Consider the following 24,259-nt stretch of genomic DNA (forward strand, 5'->3'; position numbering starts at 1 on the left):
GCTGTAATTAAATTTGCCGTGGGCACCACCAACCCCAGGAACGGCTCTGGGCCCCAGGGCTTTTGAAATACATTTGGTACTTGTATCATATACACCCGACTCAAGAAGTGAAGTTAGGTTAATCCTATTAAAATTAGATAAAAAAATTAGTTTTTTTTAGCTGAAAGTAAGGAACAATATTAAAACTTAAAACGAACAGAAATTACTCCGTATATGAAAGAGGCTGTTCCCTCCTTAACGCCCAGCTCTTTCCGCTAAAGTTTGACTCTTTCTCTCGACTCTACTTTTTAAAACAGTAAAAAACTTTAGCGTAAAGAGTGGGGCGTTGAGGGGGGAACAGCCTCTTTCACATACGGAGTAATTTCTGTTCCTTTTAAGTTCTAATATCGCTCCTTACTTTCAGTTAAAAAACTTTTTTTTTTATTTAGCTTCTGAACATTTTCGAATTAATGCATGTTTTGATTTTGGCTCTCCGCACATGAATAATTCAAATGAAATTTGCATATTAATTTATTTTTATGGCTAAATGGCTTTCTCATAGTTTTGATCGGAAGATTTTGAGAAAAAAGGAGCTGGGGATAGGCCTAGTTACCCTCCAATGTTTTGGTTATTTAAAAGGCAACTAGAACTTCTAATTTTTTACGAACGCTTTTATTAGTAAAAATGCACGTAACTTACGACTTGACTTACGTAACGAACTTCTATATTCGTATGTTTTTATTACGTATATCAGGGGGTTCCCCCTTCGTCAATATCTCGCTCTTTACACTAAAGCTTAAATTGTGTCCCAGTTCCTTAAGAATGACCCCTGAATCACAAAGACCTTAGAATAAATAGTTGAAATTAATAAAATTATTTTAGCGTAAAGAGCGAGGCATTAGGAGGAGATGAACCCCTAATATGCGTAATAATTTCTGTTCGTTTTAAGTTTTAATGCTGCTTCTTACTTTCAGTTGAAAAAACTTTTCATATTAATTTTTTCATTGTTCTTTAAAAAATCCTGCACCCCCTTCATGGAAATTGTCTTCCTCCACGACAAATTCCTCCATGGAAGGTTTTCTCCGCAGAAACCCCTACCCTCCACCCCTCCCCCCAACCCAAGAAATTCCCCTGAAAGTGTCTTTACACTTCCCAATAACCATAACTATGTGTAAACACTGGTCAAAGTTTGTAACTTGCAGCCCCTCCCATGAGGACTATGGGGAGGTAAGTGGTTTCCAAAGTCATAGTTATTAGATTTTTTCGACTAAGCTGAATAAAAAGGTTATCTCACGATTTTGATCCGATGGCTTTGGGGAAAAAATGAGCGCGGGAGGGGGCCTAGGTGCCCTTCCATTTTTTTAGTCACTTAAAAAGGGCATTATAACTTTTAACTTCCGCTAGAATGACTCCTCACACTACCTCTGGATCGATACGATAATCCCTAGGAAAAAAAAACAAAAAAAAAGCAAATAAACACGCATCCGTGATCTATCATGTGGCAAAAAATGCAAAATTCCACATTCTCCAAGTAGGGTTCTCTGATACGCTGAATCTGATGGTGTGATTTTCGTTAAAATTCTATGACTTTTAAGAGGCGTTTCCTCTATATTCTAAAATAAGGCAAATTTTCTCAGGCTCGTAACTTCCGATGGGTAAGTCTAAACTTAATTAATCTTATATATTTAAAATCAGCATTAAAATGCAGTTCGTTTTGATGCAACTATTGTTATAAAAATTCCGTTTTTTAGAGTTTCTGTTACTATTGACCCGGGTCGCTCCTTACTACAGTTTGTTACCCCGAACTGTTTGATATACCTAAGTATGATAAAAATATAATAGTTCAGAAACAAAATTTGGGCTATATATTTGGACATTAGGGGGGAGGGAGAGTCAAGTAAGACGGGTCTGCGTGCAAAATGTGTTAGCTACAATTGTTCTGATATTATGAAGTAAGAATAGTTTTCTGAGGTTACCCTGTCCAAATAATTTACCCCAGCCCCCTAATATGCAAATATATAGCTCAAATTATATATTTCCCGTCCATTGTGGTATTTGTTTTTGTCTTTTCTCACGCTAAGCTGACAGAAACTAGCGAAAGAAACCGGTTTACGGTGCGTCAATGGATTAACAACTTGAGTTGTCGGGGGTATATCATACAAGTACCATATACTTATCTCTATTTATCTTTATTGGACAGCAACATCTACCGAACTGTTCTACCAAACAGTTTCATTAACTAGTATCCCAACTTATTAAAATAAGTGTTGTTCATAAATTTGTTTCGCAGTTAAAAAGAAAATTCAAACCCTAATCATCGACCAACATTCGCCGCAAAATCACTCAATAATCGAACTTTTTGGAACAGTGATATCCATCAAACTGCTCGTCAAGAGACAAGAAAGAGAGGTGGAGAAAAGCAATCATCTTTTGAATTGAAATTCTATTTTTGTGTAAAGATAAAAGTCACGTTCTTTTCTAATTGTTTTCACTCGAATTGATCATTCGTAACCGCTGAAGCTCAACACAAATAACAGAATAAAATCAGGTACCAATAAGGCTTCCGTTATGCAACGAATTGTCAATGATTTATATTCTTAAGCCAACTAATTACACTGTTTAAACCACAGCATAGATATCTATACAGCAATGAGCGTTCCTACCTTCCCCATTAAAAGAGACACAGCATGTCTCGCACATTTCTTCTTGGCTCCTCCTTCGCGCGTACGCAATTACGAATTTATATACCTTTGCTATACTTTCATACGCTATTAGGAAACTAATTAGTAGTTTAGTAGCCTGACGACCCTCCCTGACAACCGATGTGGCGCATTTCTTGAACAAATTTTCATGACTGTATATTCTGTTCTGCAGCATAATTCTGCCCTTAGATGGATGATAGACTTTCATCAAGAAGTAAAAACAATCCTCTTTATTCTACTCTGAAAACGTTATGCCAGCTTTGCCGCTAACAGAGACTAAATATCTTGGCTCTAATCTAAATAACCATGGCTCTCAAGTTTTTCACCGCTTCTGCCAAGTAGATGGTTTATGCATGGGTTTATACCCAGACTGTGATTTATATTGCCACAACTAACAACATGGCGGTTGTACCAAGCCTTTGGAGGCCAACACAGCCAAGTACTCTTTTCTTTCATCCGTCTACTTGGAGCTTCAATCTTCACTCCCACACATTAAGCTACCGTTTCTTTTAAGTTTTATTCCCATAACTTCTTTATGCCCAGACATCCAGCTTTTCGCATGGCCCTAGTTTGGTTGCAAAAAAACACAATTTCTCCCTCTTTGTTAAAGGACTAGAAAAATAAACAGAGTCAATCATTATACCATCGGTTCATGTTAATGAATTGTTTCAAATGAAGAAGACAATGCTGATGCAATTTCGCAAAAACTTTTTCGAATTCTTCCTGGCCTTCAATGTTTAAATAAGTTTGTCATAAATGTATCGGGGCAGAATATTCTTATAGTATCACGATATTTTTTTGTATGTGTGTTTTTGTGTGAGGGGGGTCTGGTATTGCCAATAGCTATTTATACACATAGATTTTCCTATTCTTTTTGCTTTGGTTTGTTAGATGAGTCTAAGGTCTATACTCCCTATTCCCTTTGTTTAGGTAGAGCTGATGCGCGTTTGCTCCTTATGGCGGAACTCGTTGAAACAAATCCAACAAAACGGAGGAGTTCAACAATCTTTCAGATGTTTCGCAGGATTCACTTAATGTTTAAAATGAGTTTGCAGCTATTTCGGTGTTTCAATCAAGCATTGAAATGCATAGGCTGTGATACTAAAATCTTTTCTGGGAAAAGGCTTAAAATATCGTCAAACCTTATAATTTCAGAAAACTAGAGACTGTAATGGAAATTCTTTGCAAATCCATTAGGTGGCAGTAGGCTAATCAATCCGGTCCAGCCGAGGCAGCCTGATGTGTTTTAAAGACTTTAATCACGGATCCAATTGCTACTATTACTACAACTACTAATAACTCGCTGCAGAACCAAACCGCCTGAGGCTAACACAGCTACGCACGCTCTTCCTCCAACCTAATCTATTCAAGGCCTCCCTCTTTACACCCTCCCAGGAAGTTCCCATTTCCTTTAAATCTTTAATTGTGAAATCCTCCCACACAAGACGAGGACAAACTGCTTTCCGTGTAGCCCAGTTGGTTGGCCAAAAAGGACAATCCTTGGCAATCTGTCATCCTCCGTCCGCAGAACGTGGCCTAGCCATCTCAACCTTTCTTTCATTATAGCCCTAGAAGGCGGGATTGAACCACATTTTTCGTACAGCCTATTGTTTGAAATACGGTCAGTCAGCCGGGTACCCAGAACAATCCGTAGGCAATTTCTCTGGAAAACATCTAGTAAATTTTCATCTGCTTTTCAGAGCGCCCATGCTTCAGAGTCATATTTGACCACTGTCATCACTGTTGCTTCCAATATAACAACGATTGAAGGGATTAAGGTTCGTGACTGCAATTGGGAACTTCAGCGCCCTGACAAACAGCTTCCACACTATCTTCCTCACCATAGCGCGGTCTAAAACCACACTATCGTTCCATAGGCTATCATAAAGAAATAGTTGGACAGAATTGTTTTTATACTTTACTTAAAATCCAGATATATTGGATCATCTCAAGTAACATTTTAACTTACACTAAGCATAAGTTAAAAGTAACTGTCTAAAATAAGTGAGAGAGAGAAAACAACAAGGCAAATAAGGTCAAACTTACATAAACAAACAGACGTGGATATATTCCCACGAGTTCAGTTCAGTTCACTCGGGTTTATTAAAAAAAAAAATTATAACTGTCATACCATACATAATCTCTCGCCTCTCTGCAAAAATGCCTGCTGAGACCATTATCACCTCAAAACTAATTACCCACTTAGGCTCTCCCTATACTTTTCGATACAACCATGGCCCCTACGAACAATAATATGAAAAAAATTTCGTTTTCTTAAAGAGTTAAAGAGGCTGCGTCCCAAAGTCGAACCTTAAAACGTACAGGAATTAGAAGAGGCAGTTGGGGGGCTGCCGCCCCCCAAACCCCCAGCTTTTAAAGACTCTTTTGTACAGGTTTTTTGTTTTTTTTGCAAACCCCCCGCTCTTGGCTTCGGAAAGGCCCTCTTTTAATTAACAAAAAATTGAAATGAATGAATAATGGAATAACTTCGAAAAATGTTGAACACAAGAGGACAGGAGAACCATTGCGCCGAAACTAGTAATTAGTAACAATGAAGTCCCCCCACAAAAAAACCCTGTACAAAAGAGTCTTTAAAAGCTGGGGGTTTGGGGGGCGGCAGCCCCCCTACTGCCTCTTCTAATTCCTGTACGTTTTAAGGTCCGACTTTGGGACGCAGCCTCTTTAACTCTTTAAGAAAACGAAGTTTTTTTCATATTATTTCTGTACGTTTTTCTACAATCCATGGTGGATGTAATTTAATAATTCCTGTACTCCTCGTAGAGGAATTAAGAGAGGAGGTTGGGTGGCTGCCGCCCCCCAACCCCCCCCCCCCCGCTTTTAAATCATTGTATAAAATAGAAAAAAAAAATAGATAGAATGACCGAAATGTTTCTTTTGCTCATAAGAAGCTAATATTCTGTTATTTTTCAAATGATAAGCTGTCCAGGTGTTATCAAAATTTGTTTGATGTTGTGAAAAAAAACCGCCCGTAAGGGACTTGAACCCTTGACCCGAGGATTAAAAGTCCCACGCTCTACCGACTGAGCTAATCACTTGCATGTGTGTAAATATAACTTCTGAATAACTTTTAAAAATTTCAAATTAACATGGGCTCTTATGGAGAGAAATGCGGTAGCTAATGCGTGGTTTCTGGAAAACAGGGAAGGAGTTATCGGATCGAGCTGAAATTTCGCGGATAAGCTCCTGGGCCGTAGGGGACCTTAACTTGTGAATTTCAGCCCGATCGGACAACGTTAAAAGGGGGGTGGGTTGGGGGGTCGAAACTTTCGGGGGGTTAAGATTTTCCTACGAAACTTTCCAGGAAAATTACTCGGAGAATTCCACATCGAATGAGTCCTCGTACACCCAGATCCGATGTCGGCTGTGACCTGTAGGCGTCGAGGAAAAAAAAAGAAAATGAAATTTAAGTGTCTATGCGTGGTTTCTGGAAAACAGGGAAGGAGTTATCGGATCGAGCTGAAATTTCGCGGATAAGCTCCTGGGCCCTAGGGGACCTTAACTTGTGAATTTCAGCCCGATCGGACAACGTTAAAGGGGGGCTGGGGTTGACGGGTCGAAACTTTCGGCCAGATTTTCCCCATGAAGGAAAAGTTGGAGGGGGATGAAATTTGGCAGGTTTCTTAGTTGGAGCTCGGGCTACGAAATGCATCCCTCCCCATCCCTCTGCGACCACTGGAACCGAAGATCGCTTAACATTGTCGTGGGTCGCCTCTTTATAGAGGCACGAGCGTGCCTCCTTGAAATCATCCTTACAAGTCCCCACCTTTTCATCCAGGAGCAAACCACTCCAATTCCCACACACACAAAAAAAAACTCAATAATGGCTAAAATCTCTTATTTAAATGTATTATTTAATTTTAATACTCTCTAGGGCCAGTTATAAAATATGACTCTGTAGATGAAAATAGTTTAAAACCAAACTGAAAATCTCAATCCTGTATAATGCCTAACCACAAAAATAGAGAGTCCGAGAAATGAGGCACTGCGTAAATAACTGCAGTAATATCAAATCATCCATATGCCGAAAAAAAGTAATATTACTCAAAGAGCTGATGACGTAGTAATCATTCCCAAAAGAACCAAATTATTTAGAAGATACACTTATTTATGGTTTTGCTTCAATTGCAACAAGATCTTTACTTCTAAAATTATATATCATTAAAGTCGGATTAACTGTTTCAAAGTTTTTATACTGGAAAATAATGAAACCAAAATGACTCAAGTGCAATGAACAAAAGACGACGCTGAAGTGGAAAGGAAGAATCTGGATGCTGAAGTAACGAGATTCATGAAAGAATTTAAAAAGGAAACTGGAGAAATACAAAAGGACAAACTAAAATTGAATTGTAATTGATATAACTTCGAAAGAATGTTCAAGAGGCAGAACAGAGATACGAGTTAGTTAAATCAGAACATGAAATTTACATGAGTACCCATGATAAGACTAAGGGAGATCTGGAAAAGGCAAAATCTGATTTAGAAAAAGCCAGAGAGTAGCGAAAAAATCAAAAGTAGAAAACTAAAGAGCTACAATTTCTAAATCCTGAAGATGAGAGGAAGTCGATGATGCTCAAAATCAGTTAAAAATTCTGAAAGAGGAATCAAAACTAGTCCTAAATCTTCGGTCGAAAAAAGGAAAACTAGACGAAGATAGAAGTGCCATGTAGATGGCTAGATCTAGCAATAGAATTGTCAACTTTATTATGGAAGAAAAAATTATGGAGGACTCACTATGCATAAAGTTTGGTTGCTCGTTGATTATGCCATTATAAACTTCACGAAAATACCGAGGCCACACCCAGGGGATGACGTATCTCTGACTCTTAAATTGATCTGAAAAATGCATGTAATAAATGATTAGCTCTACTGTCCCATCGAGGAAAAGTTCTTTTGCTAGTTCACCCCCCCCCCCCCCCACACACACACACAAATGGCAATTCCTCCGGAATCTGATTAGACAACATTCCCCCCAAAGAAAAATATTGATACAGACCTTAAAATTATTTTTATCTTGTTCTCTGTCTACAAGATTAAATGGTCCTCTTGATTTCGACTATTTCTTTGAATATTTGTGTTGACTCGGCATATTTTTTAATAGCTGAGGGTTTATTTTTCAAATAGGATCTTGTGAAGCGAAAATTTGATCAAACTATGTTCCCCCTTCAAATTTGATTCGGTAACAGCCCCACCGCAACAAAAACTTTCATACTGCCCTTTAACTTATATTTATCTTCTTCTCAGTCTATAAGATTTAAATGGCTCTCTTGATTTCCACTAATTCTTTGAATCTTTGAGTTGACCAGGCTTTTTTGTAATTTCTGTTTTTTTTTTTTTTTTTTTGTTTTTTTTTCAAATAAGATCCTGTGAAGCTAAAATCTGAAGAATGTTCATCATTTTCTGAGTCGTTGCTTATGATCTACCACCAGATATTAATTTTCATCTAATGACGTTTTTACTGCGTTTTTACGTTAATTCCCCAAATTGGTGACCGACTTTTACCCCTTCCCTCATTGAAATTACCCCCCCCTGTTGGAAATACCACCAGGAAAATATCCCCCCCGGTGAAAAAAGGTTACCCAGATTTGAGGATTTTATTTGAGTTTTGTTTTTATTTTCCGTAGGGACATACAACCTTTTGATACCCCCATATACAACCTTTTGATACCCGACTGACGAAATTAGCAAAAAAAAAGGCAAAATATTGCCCCTTGGTAGAGTTTGAAATTCAATTTAGATGCCCACCCCTTTCTCTACGTTTCTATGAACTGGTATCACTGTCTATACCAAAAATAATCTCATACGTTTTTGGGGAAACCTTTTTCTGTACACACAGAACAAATTCCGGCAAGAATCCCCTTAGAGGTTTTTGTGGTTGAGCCATGCAATCTGGAAACTTCTCTTTTCTTCTAGCTTCAAACTCATTTAAACCCCCTCATCATATTATTTTAATGTAAAGAATATGGTCAGCTAGGTCAGTGGCAGTCACATATGCAGGTGGTAAGACTAGAGGCCTGCTTCTCTCCCAAAATCCGTTAGGAATTGTTCAAAATATTATGTAGATAAAAAGATATATCCCCCTCCCCGAAAGAAATTCATACATACATACTTGGTAAGTTGGATTCAGTTCCTTAAATTAATACCTTATAGGAAACTTTTAAGAAAAATATGCTTCAAACTGAAGCAGCTTCTTGTGAGAAAAGATGTTTTCCCTTTTTCCGAAACCATTTAATTTCACATTTTTATCAAAACTAATGCCTTACCCTGCAGAATTTTCAATATGTCGAACGAAATTTCATGAACTTATCACAGACTCTGTTGCTTTTTGTTGGTATATTTGACAGAATTATCTTCTAACTGTAACTGGAAGAGCCTATAATCGTAACATTAAACTGTGGTCATAAGCGCCAGCTTTATTAAAATAGCTTGAGCTTATAGATACGTAAAGAACGTTCAAATTAGAAAGTTTTCATTTGCACAAAAAAAATTTAAACTGAAGCACTCAAGGAATTTTCCCAGAGTATTGACCTTTCTAGACCGTTTTTCAATTAGAAAATCACAGTGTGGCGATTTTCTCAAAAAACAGAAATATATAGAAAAAAAAACAGAATAAAGCCAATTTTCAGAAATAAATAATTAACTTGCACAACTATTCCTTACTCGTTTCTTAAGATATATATATATATAGAAATATATATTTAAAAAAACAAATAAATCCAAAAAAAAATAAATAAAGCCAGTTTTCATAAATAAAAAAATTAACTTGCACAACAATTCCTTACTCGTTTCAAAAGATAGATGTCAAATCTTGGATATTATCTTTGAAAGGGATTTAAATAATTTTTATTTTGAAAATAATTAAATTTCTATTCTCGATTCATATCAGCCCGGCTGGGATTAGTAGCCAACATTCTAACATTTACTTTGCAATAAGTACATATCCAAAGCAAGACAAAGAAATTCAAACAGACATAGTGCGCTATAGGCTATATAGAAAAAAATCAAACAGTTCATGGTAACGAACTGTAGTAAGGAGCGACCCGGCTCAATAGTAACCGAAACTCTAAAAAACGGAATTTTGATACCAATAGTTACACCAATATTTAAATATATAAGTTTCATCAAGTTTAGTTGTATCTATCAAAAGTTACGAGCCTGAGAAAATTTGCCTTATTTTAAAAAATAAGGGAGACACCCCCTAAAAGTCATAGAATCTTAACGAAAATCACACCATCAGATTCAGCGTATCAGAGAACCCTACTCTATAAGTTTCAAGCTCCTATCTACAAAAATGTGGAATTTTGTATTTTTTGCCAGAAGTCAGATCACGGATGCGTGTTTATTTGTTTGTTTGTTGTTTTTTTTTCCACGGGTGATCGTATTGACCTAGTGGTCCTAGAACTTCGCAAGAGGGCTCATTCTAACGGAAATCAAAAGTTCTAGTGCCATTTTTAACTGATCAAAAAATTGGAGGGCACCTAGGCCCCCTCCAACGAACACTTTTTTTCCCAAAGTCACCGGATCAAAATTTTGAGATAGACATTCTGTTTAGCTTAGTCGGAAACTTAATAACTATGTCTTTGGGGACGACTTAATCCTCCACACATCCCGGGGGAGGGGCTGCAAGTTACAAACTTTGACCATGGTTCACATATAGCAAAGGTTATTATGAAGTGTACAGACGTTTTCAGGGGGGACTTTTTCGCGTTGGGATTGGGGTGGGTTGGGGGGAGGGGTTACGTGGGAGGATCTTTCCATGGAGAAATTTATCACGAAGGAAGAGAATTTCCATGAAGGGGACGCAGGATTTTCTAGCATTATTTAAAAAAAAAAAACAATGAGAAAATAAATGATTTTTTTCAACTTGAAGTAATGAGCATCATTAAAACTTAAAACGAACATAAGATATTACGTATATAAGGGGATTTGTCTCCTCCACAATAGCTTGCTCTTGACGCTTAAGTATTTTTAGTAATTTGTACTATTTATTCAACGGTCTTTGTGATTCAGGGGTTATTCTTAAGGATTTGGGACACAATTTAAGCTTTAGTGTAAAGAGCGAGGTATTGACGAGGGGGCGAACCTCCTCATATACGTAATAAAAATACACCAATATAGAAGTTTGTTACGTAAGTTAATTCGTAAGGTACGCATGTTTATTACTAACCAAAACTTTCGAAAAAAAAATATGGTTGCATTTTTAAGTAACCAAAATTGGAGGGCAACTAGGCCTCCTTTCCCACCGCTTTTTATCAAAATTGTCCAATCAAAACTATGAGAAAGCCATTTAGCAAAAAAAAAACAATATGTAAATTTCGTATTAATTATTCATGTTCGGTGAGGCAAAATCAAAACATGCATTAATTCAAAAACGTTCAGAAATTAAATAAACAAAAACAAGTTTTTTTAACTGCAAGTAAGGAGCGACATTAAAGCTTAAAACGAACAGAAATTACTCTATATATTTAAGGGCTCTACACCTCGCTCTTTAAAATAAAGTTTTTGTTTTATTGTGTTAAAAAGTAGAGTTGTAACAATGTGTCGAACTTTAGCGTAAAGAGCGGGGAGTTGAGAAGGGAACAACCCCTTTAATATACGGAGTAATTTCTGTTCGTTTTAAGTTTTAATGTCGCTCCTTACTTGCAGTTAAAAAACTTATTTTTTTTTAATAACAAAATAAAGCCAGTTTTCATAAATAAAAAAATTAACTTGCACAACTATTCCTTACTCGTTTCATAAGATAGATGTCAAATCTTGGATATTATCTTTGAAAGGGATTTAAATAATTTTTATTTTAAAAACAAGTAAATTTCTCTTCTCGATTCATAAAAGCCCGGCTGGGAGTTAGTAGCCAACATTCTAGCATTTACTTTGCACTAAGTAAATACACAAAGCAAGACAAAGAAATTCAAACAGACACTATTTTTAAGGGGTGACAAAGCAATGTTTCATAAAACTAAAACTGTTTCATTTGCACCCATTTGGACAATTGGGATATAAACTGTCGGGACCTCCTAATTTTGGTAAAAACTTGGCAGAAAAAACTTTCAAAAATCATCGAAGACCCAGTTGCTAACCCTAAAAAACGTAAAACTTTAATCTATTTACTCAATACTTTACTCTACTCTATATTCTCTACTAACAAACTTTACTCTACAAGTTTAAACTAAAACCATAGGTAAGCACAATTCATTATTATAGCTCAACTAAAGCGCACTATCCCCAACCCCCCCTTCTGTGCCCAAAAATTTAAACTTAGAAAAACTAGACATTTATTTTTACTTTAAAGTAGCTGGTAGCTCAAACATCAACCCAATAGAGGTATGGTCTGAGATACGATATTATTGTATCTCAGATACTATTGACAACTAAATCAGATAATAATTGTATCATTGTATTGTATTGTTATTAAGTTTGACTCATTATGATGTAGACTTTCATCGTATGTAACGTGGATCTGCTGCGCAATACAAGGCATTACTTTTAGTTTATGTTCTGCAGTAATTTATTTCTACACTGAACATGTGACCAATGAGGAGGTGCGAAGACGGCTGAAGTCCCCCGACACAATCCTAAATAAAATCAAACGACAACAACTGCGATGGCTCGGGCATGTCAAGAGAATGGACCACGACCGTCTACCAAAAATCTCCCTCGAAGGAACCATAGACGGATCTCGACCACGAGGAAGACCTCGCAAGAGGTGGATTGAAAACTTTGACCGAAAGCGCAACGTAGAGTTGACTCGAACTGCACACGATAGAACTACGTACCGAGCCCTAGTTCATGCCCTGTCAAAAGAAGTGGCCCCAAAACGTCCCGCGAGGATGGACGGGACTTAAGTAAGTAAGTAAGTAAGTAATTTATTTATGCTTTATCATTATTCTTTACTTTCCTTAGACACAGTTTCGTTAACTTATTCTACAGGTCAATTCTTCAAAAGACATTTTGAACACATATTCCAACCATGTTCCTCACAAGAAACGGAGGTTCAATACCCCATTCATATTTATATAAAGGACCTCATAAGAAGTTTCCACCAAAAAAGGAATTCATCGTGGAAATGGGGGGGGGGAGTAACCAACCATGTTCCCCACAAGAAACGGAGGTTCAATACCCCATTCATATTTATATAAAGGACCTCATAAGAAGCTTTCACCAAAAAAAAAATCCATCGTGGAAAGGGGGGGTAACCAACCATGTTCCCCACAAGAAACGGAGATTCAATACCCCATTCATATTTATATAAAGGACCTCATAAGAAGCTTTCACCAAAAAAGGAATCCATCGTGGAAAGGGGGGGGGGGGTAACCAACCATGTTCCCCACAAGAAACGAAGGTTTAATACCCCATTCATACTTATATAAAGGACGTCATAAGAAGCTTTCATAAAAAAAAATCCATCGTGGAAAGGGGGGGGGGGTAACCAACCATTTTCCCACAAGAAACGGAGGTTCAATACCCCATTCATATTTATATAAAGGACCTCATAAAAAGCTTTCACCAAAAAAAAAATCTATCGTGGAAAGGGGGGGGGGGGTAACCAACCATGTTCCCCACAAGAAACGGAGGTTCAATACCCCATTCATATTTATATAAAGGACCTCATAAGAAGTTTTCACCAAAAAAGGAATTCATCGTGGAAATGGGGGGGGGGGGTAACCAACCATGTTCCCCACAAGAAACGGAGGTTCAATACCCCATTCATATTTATATAAAGGACCTCATAAGAAGCTTTCACCAAAAAAAAAATCCATCGTGGAAAGGGGGGAGGGTAACCAACCATGTTCCCCACAAGAAACGGAGATTCAATACCCCATTCATATTTATATAAAGGACCTCATAAGAAGCTTTCACCAAAAAAGGAATCCATCGTGGAAAGGGGGGGGGGGTAACCAACCATGTTCCCCACAAGAAACGAAGGTTTAATACCCCATTCATACTTATATAAAGGACGTCATAAGAAGCTTTCATAAAAAAAAATCCATCGTGGAAAGGGGGGGGGGTAACCAACCATTTTCCCACAAGAAACGGAGGTTCAATACCCCATTCATATTTATATAAAGGACCTCATAAGAAGCTTTCACCAAAAAAAAATCTATCGTGGAAAGGGGGGAGGGGGTAACCAACCATGTTCCCCACAAGAAACGGAGGTTCAATACCCCATTCATATTTATATAAAGGACCTCATAAGAAGCTTTCACCAAAAAAGGAATCCATCGTGGAAAGGGGGGGGGGTAACCAACCATGTTCCCCACAAGAAACGGAGGTTCAATACCCCATTCATACTTATATAAAGGACCTCATAAGAAGCTTTCATCAAAAAAAATCCATCGTGGAAAGGGGGGGGGGTAACCAACCATTTTCCCACAAGAAACGGAGGTTCAATACCCCATTCATATTTATATAAAGGACCTCATAAGAAGCTTTCACCAAAAAAGGAATCCATCATGGAAAAGGGGGGTAACCAACCATGTTCCCCACAAAAAACGGAAGGTTCAATACCCCATTCATATTTATATAAAGGACCTCATAAGAAGCTTTCACCAAAAAAGGAATCCATCGTGGAAAGGGGGGGTAACCAACCCTGTTCCCCACAAAAAACGGAGGTTCAATACCCCATTCATATTTATATAAAGGACCTCATAAGAAGCTTTCACCAAAAAAGGAATCCATCGTGGAAAGGGGGGGGGTAACCAACCATGTTCCCCACAAAAAACGGAGGTTCAATACCCCATTCATATTTATATAAAGGACCTCATAAGAAGCTTTCACTAAAAAAATCCATCGTGGAAAGGGGGGGGGGTAACCAACCATGTTCCCCACAAGAAACGGAGGTTCAATACCCCATTCATATTTATATAAAGGACCTCATAAGAAGCTTTCACCAAAAAAGGAATCCATCATGGAAAAGGGGGGTAACCAACCATGTTCCCCACAAAAAACGGAAGGTTCAATACCCCATTCATATTTATATAAAGGACCTCACAAGAAGCTTTCACCAAAAAAGGAATCCATCGTGGAAGGAAGGGGGGTAACCAACCATGTTCCCCACAAGAAACGGAGGTTCAGTACCCCATTCATATTTATATAAAGAACCTCATAAGAAGCTTTCACCAAAAAAGGAATCCATCGTGGAAAGGGGGGGGGTAACCAACCATGTTCCCCACAAGAAACGGAGGTTCATACCCCATTCATATTTATATAAAGAACCTCATAAGAAGCTTTCACCAAAAAAGGAATCCATCGTGTAAGGGGGGGGGGGGTAACCAACCATGTTCCCCACAAAAAACGGAGGTTCAATACCCCACTCATATTTATATAAAAGACCTCATAAGAAGCTTTCACCAAAAAAGGAATCCATCATGGAAAGAGGGGGGGGGGGGGTAACCAACCATGTTCCCCACAAAAAACGGAGGTTCAATACCCCATTCATATTTATATAAAGGACCTCATAAGAAGCTTTCACCAAAAAAGGAATCCATCATGGAAAGGGGAGGGGGGTAACCAACCATGTTCCCCACAAAAAACGGAGGTTCAATACCCCATTCATATTTATACAAAGGACCTCATGAGAAGCTTTCACCAAAAAAGGAATCCATCGTGGAAAGGGGGGGGTAACCAACCATGTTCCCCACAAAAAACGGAGGTTCAATACCCCATTCATACTTCTATAAAGGACCTCATAAGAAGCTTTCACCAAAAAAGGAATCCATCATGGAAAAGGGGGGTAGCAAAGTAGCAATGCTACTTGGCAGTTTTCAAATTTCTTGGCAGAATTTATTTGAAAATACCATTTTTACATATACAAATACATTCCTTAAATTATTAAAATTATTAAGAAATTATTAAAATTATTAAGAAATTATTAAAATTATTAAAGCAGAAATTATTAAAATTCCTCAAATATATATATATATATATATATATATATATCAAAATATATATATTTCCTCAAAGAAAAGATGTCAAAACACAAGTCGTACTGCTAAAGTACCTGCAGCTTTCGAAATTCTGTCAAATTCTGCTACTAGTAGCTTTGAAACTTTGTTCATCCCCGAAATGAAGGTTGTTAGGCAATACGGCCCTTTTTCTGCACAAAAAAAAAATTATTATCTTACACCCTGAAAGAATAATTCCAAAAACATATCACCAGTCAATCACTAATATTGATATTGATTTTAATCTATCAGATAACTCAACTGAACTGAAAACCACTGAATTTAAAAGGCTGACTGAATATTAGTTCCTTAACGAAGAATATAATAAGAGGCATTGCCAAAAGAGATCAACTGCAAGCTGTGTAGCCTAAAGCCTTCTATTCAGAATGTTGCCCCTTCAGTGTCAGTAAATAATTTATTTCCGCCATGGATTTTGTTTGTATAAAAGCTGGCCTTTTTTTTTTTTTTTTTACAAAAAAAAAGCAAATTGAGAATGCATCAAAAATGTGTTTATATACATCTTTGTTATGCTTTTACAAGTCATACTAACATTTCATGGGATGGAAGAGTTTGGACATAGGAACAACTTTTTAGTTGTATTTTATTACGGCAATTTTTGTTTATTAATATGTTTATTATTTTTTACACAGAGAGAGAGAGAAAGAAAAATGGACAAGGCAAAAGACTGTTGTCCAGCCTTACTGCAGCAGAAATCGTTCCATGAGCAATATTTTGCCAAGCAGGCGATCAACCCGCGGTTCTACAATAGGGTTACCTGCGTTTGTTTTCACAGTCTGTAATTCTTAGTTCTACTAAGGTGTACCCCATTTCACTCTTATATTGCGTTTTATTTCGCTGCTCTAAAAACGTCATTTTAACTGAAAGAACCCTTTACAAACCTTAGCCAGATAGAATTTCAACCACAACGAAAATGGAAAGGATACTTCTGGGTGTAGCTAGACACGTATTAGAGTTGCTAGAGGAGGAAAGGACTCTGACAATAAACTCCCATCCACAAAAATCTATGAAGTAAAAGAGATCAATGAACTGGTAGTTGGTTCTTGCATGGTTTTCAATTTAAAACTTGGCGCTCAAAAGTAAAACAAAAGTAGCCTAGTGAAATGGAGTATGATGCTCAATTCATCATTTTAAAGAACGACGAACTAAGCACTAAGAACGACATTTCAAAGAATGGCTTAAAAGCGCAGAGTAAAACCGTGATTTTACAACGAACGACTTATTAGTAAGAAAAAGGATGGGATTTTGATAGAACAGCGAAAACGACCACAGCAATTATCAAATTGGACTTTAAAAAAATAAACATAGAATATTGTCAATAACAGTAAACTATTAAAACAAGAGCCAAGAGCTCATATGGCACTTGTAACGAGGCAAGAAGAGCTAAGAGCCAAGAGCTCATATGGTATGAGCTCTAACAAAATTCTAGGAATCATTGAATTGATTTAAAAGGAAAATCAGAGGCTTAATGCCGGTCAGGATTTAAAATAAGAGCTCTGAGTCACAATGTCCTTCTAAATATCTAAATTCATTAATATCCGATCACCACTCGTAAGTTATAAATACTTCATTTTTTCTTATTTTTCCTCTCCCTTTAGCCCCCCAGGTGGTCGAATCTGGGAAAACGACTTTATCAAGTCAATTTGTGCAGCTCCCTGACGCACCTACCAATTTTCATCGTCCAAGCACGTCCAGAAGCACCAAACTCGCCAAATCACTGAACCCCTCCCCCCAACTCCCCCAAAGAGAGCGAGTCCAGTACGGTTACGTCAATCACGTATCAAGGACATTTATCCACCAAGGCTCATCCCGATTGCTCCACACCAAGTGTTTTCCAAGATTTCCCCGTCCAACTCCCCCCAATGTCAAAAGATCTGGTCGGGATTTGAGATAAGAGCTCTGAGACATGAATTCCTTCTAAATATCAAATTTCATCAAGATCCGATCACCTATTCGTAAGATAAAAACACCCCAATTTTGACGTTTTCCAAGAATTCTGGTTTCCCCTTCCAACTCCCCCAATGTCACAGGATCTGGTCGGAATATAAAATTAGAGCTTTAAAGCACAAGATCCTTCTAAATATCAAATTTCATTAAGATCTGGCCAACCTTTCGTAAGTTACAAATACCTCATTTTTCCAAAATCCCCCCCCACCCTCCACCAAAGAGAGCAGATCCGGTCCGGTTATGTCAGTCAAGTATCTTAGACAGGTTTCTATTCTTCCCATCCAGTTTCATCCTGATCTCTCCGCTTTAAGTATTTTCTAAGATTTCCAGTCCCCCCCCCAACTGCCCCCCAATGACGCTGGATCCGGTTGAGACTTAAAAAAAGAGATCTGAGTTACTAAGTCCTTCTAAATATGAAGTTTCATGAAGATCCGATCACTCCTTCGTAAGTTAAAAATACGTCATTTTTCTAATTTTTCAGAATTAACCCCCCCCCCCTCCAATAGAGCGGATCCGTTCCAATTATTTAAATCACGTATCTAAGACTTCTGGTTATTTTTCCCACCAAGTTTCATCCCGATCCCTCCAATCTAAGCGTTTTCCATGATTTTAGGTTCCCCCTCCCAAACTCCCCCCAATGTCACCAGATCCGGTCGGGATTTAAAATAAGAGCTTTGAGACACGATATCCTTTTAAATATCAAATTTCATTGAGATCCGATCACCCGTTCGTAAGTTAAAAATACCTCATTTTTTCTAATTTTTCAGAATTAAACCCCCCCCCCAACTACCCCAAAGAGAGCGGATCCGTTCCGGTTATATTAATCATGTATCTAGGACTTGTGCTTATTCTTCCGACCAAGTTTTTTCCCGATCCCTCCACTCTAAGTGTTTCCAAGATTTTAGGTTTCCCCCTCCCAACTACCCCCAATGTCACCAGATCCGGTCGTGATTTAAAATAACAGCTCTGAGACACGATATCCTTTCAAATATCAAATTTCATTAAGATCTGATCAACCGTTCATAAGTTAAAAATACTTCATTTTTTCTGTTTTTTCTTAATTAACGGGCCCCTCCACTCCCCCCCCCAGATGGTCAAATCGGGAAAAATACTATTTCTAATTTAATCTGGTCCGGTCCCTGATACGCCTGCCAAATTTAATCGTCCTAGCTTACCTGGAAGTGCCTAAAGTAGCAAAACCGGGACCGACAGACAGACAGACAGACCAACAGAATTTGTGATTGCTATATGTCACTTGGTTAATACTAAGTGCCATCAAAAATAGACTGAATCATTCATAATGCAGACAAAGACACCAAAAGGGTAATTTTAAATCTTTAAATCTAAGTACTTAAACATTAAGAAATATTAATATAACAACAAGTACCTCAAATAAAATCGCATATTCCTTGCACCTGGATAGGATGAAAATTCTTTCTCTTTGAATATGATTGCTCAGTGAAGAATTTTAATCTAACTATTCACTTGACCGATTTCCTCGTTACCTAACATCTCCTCATCACCCTTATTTACTCATAGACTAAGTGATTTAATTTTAAAACATCAATTTTCAGCAAAAACGACACACAATATTGTCAATAACAGTAAAATATTAAAAACTAGATTGAAATATCCATAATACAGACAAAGACACCAGAAGGGTATTTTTAAATCTTTTCATAAAATATGACATTAGACATTAAAAAATATTAATATAACAGCAATTACCTCATCTAAAATCGCATATTCCTTGCATCTGGATAGGATGAAAATTCTCCTTCTTTGAATATGATTGAGGATAGACTTTTGGTGCAAGAATCTCAATATGTGGACTTTCAATAGCTCCAATCATTCAAGGGAAATTATTTAATCCTCTAAAGCCATCAATGGTTTCATTCAACTGACCACCAATTGACCATGCAATACCCTGAGGGGCCAGTTCACATATGTCACCCACAATTCTCTATAATGCACAGAAGATTTGGGAGCACAAATCTGTCTCGCACAAATCTGTCTCCAATAGAGCAATATATGGTATGTTGATATGTTGTGCGTCTTTGGAAACCTTTTTTTTTTCCAACATGAATTTCCGCTTTTGACATCTGCAAGAGAAAACTTTCAAGAATATTAAACAAGAAACTTCATTCACACAAATGAATTTGCTATCCAGGAAATGCTTATTTTGCTGCATCAATAGAAACACTTATAAATAAACTTGAAAATTGCACTTCTAACTTGTATATTGCTCATTAATAACTTATAATATTTTACTTATGAATAAGAATTATAAAAGTAAAAATGTCCTCAACTAACAATGATAACATGGTCAACTAACGCCCCGCTCTTTACGCTAAAGTTTGACTCTTTCTCACAGCTATACTTTTTAAAACAATAAAAAACTTTAGCATAAAGAGTGGGGCTTTGAGGAGGGGACAGACCCTTTCATATACGGAATTATTTCTGTTCGTTTTAAGTTTTAATGTTACTCCTTACTTTCAGTTAAAAAAAAACTTGTTTTTTACACTTAATTAATAGTAATACCTCTGCTAAATTCTTAACTATAAAATTCTCAAGATTTAAAAAGAAAAATTTATTTGGTAAAAAGACCACCATATGGTTTGAAACTCTGCATTTGGATCAGAAGGAATATGTTTTAATACAAGAAGAAAAAAATACACTAATTTAGTACTAATACAAACAATTCACAGCAGCAAGAAGATAGGTAGATCTCTAGAGGATTTCATTAATTATGTAGAGACAAAGTGAAAACACTACTTTATGCCTTTTTATGTTCTTTCTAAATATTATAGTTACGTTACTTCCAAATACAACCCCTTGCCTTGATGGTTCCATATATAGCCTTGGCATATAGGCTTATACAAAACAAAAAAAAACTACACAAAAAACCCGTACTTATAATATACAGCATGTTTCAATTCATAAATGATTTTTCAAAAATCATAAATCATATATGATTATCAAAAATCATAAACGATTTTTAAATAACATTTGATGTTGATCAGGTGTGAAATTCTTTTGTAATTAGATATACTTGATGCAAAACGGTTTGGCTAGGTCCCCCCAGCGAGAACCTCCAACAGGTACGACTCTAGTTTGGCATTTGTGAAGGGACACACATGCACGGAAAGGTGTAGCATTGCCGTTGTTACTGTCTGCCATTTATGCTACACCTTTCCGTGCATGTGTGTCCCTTCACAAATGCCAAACTAGAGTCGTACCTGTTGGAGGTTATCTCGCTCTATATATTTACAAAACACACAGAATAAAATGGCATCACCAGATTTATTGTTATATCTTCTTTTTCAGCATTATAGTTGCTACCCTGACAATGCTCCTTCTCTTGATGGACACATATATAGCCCCAATAATATATTAAATAAAAAAAAAGTTTTTTTAACTGAAAGTAAGGAGCGACATTAAAACTTAAAACGAACAGAAATTACTTCGTATATGAAAGGGGCTGCTTCCTCATCAACATCCCGCTCTTGACACTAAAGTTTGACTCTTTCTCTCAACTTTTCTTTTTAAAACAGTAAAAAACTTTAGCGTAAAGAGCGGGGCGTTGATGAGGAAGCAGCCCCTATCATATACGAAGTAATTTCTGTTCAAGTTTTAATATCGCTCCTTACTTTCAGTTAAAAAAAAACTTTGTTTTTTTTTTAATTAATTTCTGAACGTTTTTGAACCAATGCATGTTTTGATTTTGGCTCTCCGCAGAGGAATAATTAAGACAAAATTTGCATATATACTTATTTTTTTTTGCCATATGACTTTCTCATAATTTTGATCGAATGATTTTGAGAAAAAAAGAGCGGGGGAGGAAGCCTAGTTGCCCTCATATTTTCGGTTAATCAAAAAGGCAACTAGAACTTTTAATTTTTTACGAATCTTTTTATTATTAAAAGATATATTTAACTTATAAATTAGCTTACGTAAAGAACTCATGTTTTTATTACATATATGAGGGGGTTCGCCCCCTCGTCAGTACCTCGCTCTTTACACTAAAGCTTAAATTTTGTCCCAATTCATTAAGAATGACCCCTGAATTACAAAAGCCGTAGAATAAATAGTTGAAATTACTAAAAAAACTTTAGCGTAAAGAGCGAGGTATTAGGAGGAGGTGAGCCCCTCATATGGGTAATAATTTCTGTTCGTTAAATTTTAATGCTGCTCCTTACTTCCAGCTGAAAAAAAAATTATATTTATTTTTTCATTGTTTTTTTAAGTAATGCTAGTAAATCCTGCGCTCCCTTCATGGAAATTTTCTTCCCCCATGACAAATTCCTCGATGGAAAGTTCCCCCAGCATATTCCCCTCTTCTCAACCCCTCCCCCAACCAAAAAGTCCTCCTGAAAACGCCTGTACACTTCCCAATAACCATTACTGTATGTAAGCACCAGTCAAAGTTTGTAACTTGTAGCCCCTTCCACGGGGACTGTGGGGGAGTAAGTCGTCCCGAAAGACATAGTTATAAGGTTTTTCGACTAAGCTGAATAAAATGGCTATCTCAAAGTTTTGATCCGTTGACTTTGGAAAAATAATTACCGTGGGAGGGGGCCTAGGTGCCCTCCAATTTTTTGGTCACTTAAATAGGGCACTAGAAATTTTCATTTCCGTTAGAATGAGCCCTCCCGCAACATTCTAGGACAACTGGGTTGACACGATTACCCCTGGGAAAAACAAAGAAACAAACAAATAAACACGCATCTGTGATCTGCCTTCTGGCAAAAAATACAAATTTCCACATTTTTGTAGATAGGAGATTGAAACTTCTACAGTAGGGTTCTCTGATACGCTGAATCTGATGGTGTGATTTTCGTTAAGATTCTATGTCTTTTAAGGGGTGTTTCCTCCTATTTTCTAAAATAACACAAATTTTCTCAGGCTCGTAACTTTTGATGGGTAAGACTAAACTTGATGAAACTTATATATTTAAAATCAGCATTAAAATGTGATTCTTTTCTAGAAGCTATTGGTATCAAAATTCCATTTTTTTAGTTTTGGTTACTATTGAGCCGGGTTGCTCCTTACTACAGTTCATTACCATGAACTGTTTGATTTGCCTGTTGTTTTTTCCATCAATAGATCTGTTATAAAACTGGTTACTCTGTATAAACTAGATATATTCAGCTTAGCATGAGCAACTGTACTGAGTATTGAATAAAAAAAACCATCTCATGGGAATTAAAATGTGAATAATAATCCATCTCCAGCCGACACCCAAGAGTTTTTATGAAGTTATATAAGGCGCTTGTACAACCACGTCTAGAGGTCGGAATGTCATTGGCAGTCCCCTTTTTCAAAAAAGATACAAAGTTGCTTGAGGATATCCAGCGTCGTGCCACTAAGATGGTTAGCAGCATGAATAAACTTCCATACGAAAAAAGACTACGTCGTTTGAAGCTGCCAACACTGACATACCGAGGGAAAAGGGGTGATATGATTTTAACCCTTCCTAAAAACACCCTTACTGGTCTCTTTACAGCCCTTCCATTCTGGAATTAGAGGACATTCAATGAAGGTCCCATTGCAGTACTCGAAGAGTAGACATAAAAGTCATTTCTTCAGCCAAAGAGTCATCAATCTGTGGAATCATTTGTCTGAGGAAACAGTTTCTGCAACTTTAACCAACACATTCAAGTCCCACCTTGATAGGGAATGGCTCTGCCAGGAGTTCCTTTACAACTGGGAAGCTGCAGAGTCCTCCACAAGAGTCTAGATCAACAACCACAACCTACACCAAACGAATTTTTTTTCATCACTGGAGCATCACAAGGATGGAAAATCCTTATATCACTCCAAGCTGCGATTTAAGGTAATTTAAGGTAATAATACAAAGACACATGATAATCTGACTAATATCCTTGGTCGTATGTATTGTTCCCGTCCTCGGGAACAACAATTGTTCCCGTCCCTCCTTTTCCGAAATTCCAGACCTTCTGATCTTTCGCCCATTAAAGTTTCGTATTTTAAATTTTGTAAATTTTTACTTGGTTTCCTCCTTTCTTTTAGTAACACTGAGATTGTTTTAAAACTTAATGTGAAGGATCCTGTAGTCTGTATAAATAAAAATTATAGAACATTTGAAGATAAGGTGAAAATTAACCTTTTAGGCCACAATTTATTTCCGTTTTTGTAACAGTTCTGGCTCTCCATGATTTATAGGCTAAACTATTTAGCAAGTGTTTTTGTATCTTTTTTTAAGTATTTGATCAATATTTGATAGGTTTTGATTGTAAGTGTTATCATTTGTTTTTTCTTTATATTATATTGTAGCGTACTCCTGATTTTTTTAGGGAAATAAAGAAAATAAATAAATAAATAAAAATATGGATATGCTGCATAAAATACAAAAAGAAATTCATAATTTTAATTTGAATGCCTATATACCTTAAGGTATAGAGCCATAAACACAAGTTTAACTATAAAAAGAACTCAAAATTAGCAATGTAAACATGCCCTTCATTTTGGTCTAGCATTTCTTCTTCTAGATTCAGTATTCCCTAGGTTTACTACAGTATCAAATGATAGGCCTATTTACATTAACAATTAGATACTATCGTTACATATTTCATCAGAGTTGACAGCACAGGGGCCAGGCTTAAAAAGGAAATTGATTCATTGATTTGACTG

The 24,259-nt window shown here is 36.8% G+C and overlaps 1 protein-coding gene across 5 annotated transcripts in view; it reads right to left on the bottom strand.

Moving 5' to 3' along the window:
- Positions 1–24,259, bottom strand: part of LOC136034048 (myosin-IIIb-like) — a 165,464-nt gene that overhangs the window by 129,039 nt on the left and 12,166 nt on the right. For 4 of the 5 annotated variants that reach the window (XM_065715140.1, XM_065715139.1, XM_065715138.1 and 1 more), the window contains exon 3: positions 19,334–19,707. In XM_065715140.1, coding sequence (XP_065571212.1) covers positions 19,334–19,338 — 5 coding nt within the window. In that variant the 5' untranslated portion in view covers positions 19,339–19,707. Of the gene's footprint in view, positions 1–7,433; positions 7,536–19,333; positions 19,708–24,259 lie in introns of all 5 variants that reach the window. The other variant, XM_065715136.1, reaches the window with a different exon arrangement.

This window comes from Artemia franciscana, chromosome 12, assembly GCF_032884065.1.
Source record: "Artemia franciscana chromosome 12, ASM3288406v1, whole genome shotgun sequence".
Taxonomy (NCBI): Eukaryota; Metazoa; Arthropoda; class Branchiopoda; order Anostraca; family Artemiidae; genus Artemia; species Artemia franciscana.